Source organism: Pleurodeles waltl, chromosome 10, assembly GCF_031143425.1.
Source record: "Pleurodeles waltl isolate 20211129_DDA chromosome 10, aPleWal1.hap1.20221129, whole genome shotgun sequence".
Taxonomy (NCBI): domain Eukaryota; kingdom Metazoa; phylum Chordata; class Amphibia; order Caudata; family Salamandridae; genus Pleurodeles; species Pleurodeles waltl.
Window position 1 is genome coordinate 44,371,974 of NC_090449.1, and position 2,064 is coordinate 44,374,037.

The 2,064-nt window shown below is 37.4% G+C and overlaps 1 protein-coding gene across 1 annotated transcript; it reads right to left on the reverse strand.

Moving 5' to 3' along the window:
- Window positions 1–584: 584 nt before the first annotated feature.
- Window positions 585–1,508, reverse strand: LOC138262335 (olfactory receptor 1G1-like). The gene has a single exon (XM_069212234.1). The coding sequence runs from the start codon at window positions 1,506–1,508 to the stop codon at window positions 585–587; it is 924 nt and encodes a 307-aa protein (XP_069068335.1).
- Between the last annotated feature and the right edge of the window lie 556 nt (window positions 1,509–2,064).

Below are 2,064 nucleotides of genomic sequence, written 5' to 3' on the forward strand. Positions count from 1 at the left end.
GAAGATTTTGATTCAGGTTAATCAATATCTATTTAGGGTATGTTGAGTCTGAAACATTGGTTGTGAACATGTTTATTGTGATTCAAAATCCTGACTTAAACTCCTATAATGATTAAGTTTCTGAAGCAGATGGAATAGTAAATGGAATAGGCAGGCCAAGTATTACTGCAGTTATGGATAATGGTTTCATTCACTAGGATTTCAGAGAAAATAAAAATGACTTTTCCTATTTGCTATTGCACAGTCTGGTTCACTGTTTCAAGGTCAAGGTCATGGTTGAATATCAGGTAAATTGAGTTGCGGACTGACTGTACTGAATCAACCACCATTGCTAGGAGCTGATAGTTTTCAGCTCCTGGATAACATTCCCTCAATCAGGCTCTGCTATTCGCTCAAGTTTGAGATCCTTTAGTTAGAGCAACTCATATGTGTGGCTAATTTTGGTGCTTTCTGTCTTTCCAAGCCCAGTGTCACCTTATTGACTTTATTGCAAACATTCTGTTATCCTGTCAAACTCAATTTCCAAAGCATTGGATGACAAAAGTCAAACTTTTAAGTATTCTTTTCACAAGTTCCCCAAATGTCTACCCACAAAGCATTTTACTCAAGGATGTCTTGACCTCCTTATTTCTTAAACTGTAGATCACAGGATTCAGCATTGGTGTCACTGCAATGTACATTATACTTATGTACCTGTCAGAGTGAAGAGACCTTGCTGAAGGAGGCCGTACATAAACTGCAACTGTTGACCCATAGAAGAGTGTGACAACAGCAATGTGGGAAGAACAGGTAGAAAAGGCTTTGTGCTTGGCTACAGCAGTTGGCATCTTCATTATGGTGGTGATGATACAGCCATAGGAGATAACAATGAACAGGAATGGTCCACACAGAATGAGGGTTGCTTCTACTAGTTCTATGAGGGTGAAGATTGTGAGGTCTGAACAGGAGAGGTCAAAAAGTGGTGCGATTTCACAGAAGAAGTGGTAGATACTGTTGGACCGACAGTATGATAACCTAGAGATCCACACTGCATACAGCAATGAATGGAGGCAGACGGTAATCCATGATGCAGTTACGAGGAGAAAGCAGAGCTTCTTACTCATGACCACTGTGTAATGGAGAGGCCGGCAGATGGCCATATACCTATCATAGGCCATCAGTGCAAGAAGAAAGCTGTCCATGTTACCAATAGAATGGAAGAAGAACAACTGTGTGAAACATCCCACAAAGGAAATGGTCTTAACTTCATGAAGGAGGTCGAATAATAGTTTGGGGATGGTAGTGGAGGTGAAACAAATATCTACTACTGACAGGCAGCGTAGGAAATAGTACATTGGGGTGTGAAGGCGATGATCACTGACAATCAATGTGATGATTACAATATTTCCAAGAAGAGTCAGAATGTAGATGATAAGAAAGAGAACAAACAGGGATTTCTGATGCTCATTTAGGTCAGAAAATCCGAAAAGAACGAATTCTGTCACAGTACTTTGATTGCTTTTATCCATCCTTAGTTTATCCTAAAAATGAAAATAGTATAAAACATTAAAGTCATGGTAAAATGATTGTATTAAAATTAAAACCATAGAAAATAAAGCTATGTTAGTTGCCTGTGTTATCATAACCAACATCAGAAAATCCAAAAAGAATTAATTATTTCACAGAAGTTTGATTATGTTTATTCATTCTTGATATGCACTAAAACAAAGAAAATTGCTGAAAACATTACCAGTCATAGTAAAATGGTGTATTAATATAATTGGTTAAATCTATCATAGTTTGAAGTTGTGTAATTTTTTGTACATTTAGCTCTAGGCTAACATAACATAACATGACATAAGACACATAGGATAACTTAAGCACGAAAATTATCCCATTTGTCCTCACTTCTCTTTCCTCTGGCAACTGTCTTCAGTGAGTCTTTATGAGACAAGAGGTGTTATTTGGGACCACATCTGCTTTGAACCAAATTAAATTATGAATCCAGCTTGACAATTGTTCAAAACTATGGCGACGTAGATAAGACAATACCTGAATTGGATAAGCTCAAATTCAGTTATAAGT

Bases quoted from the DNA above. Each gene is read 5' to 3' on its own strand.
- LOC138262335 (XM_069212234.1), bottom strand. From the start codon at position 1,508: ATGGATAAAAGCAATCAAAGTACTGTGACAGAATTCGTTCTTTTCGGA.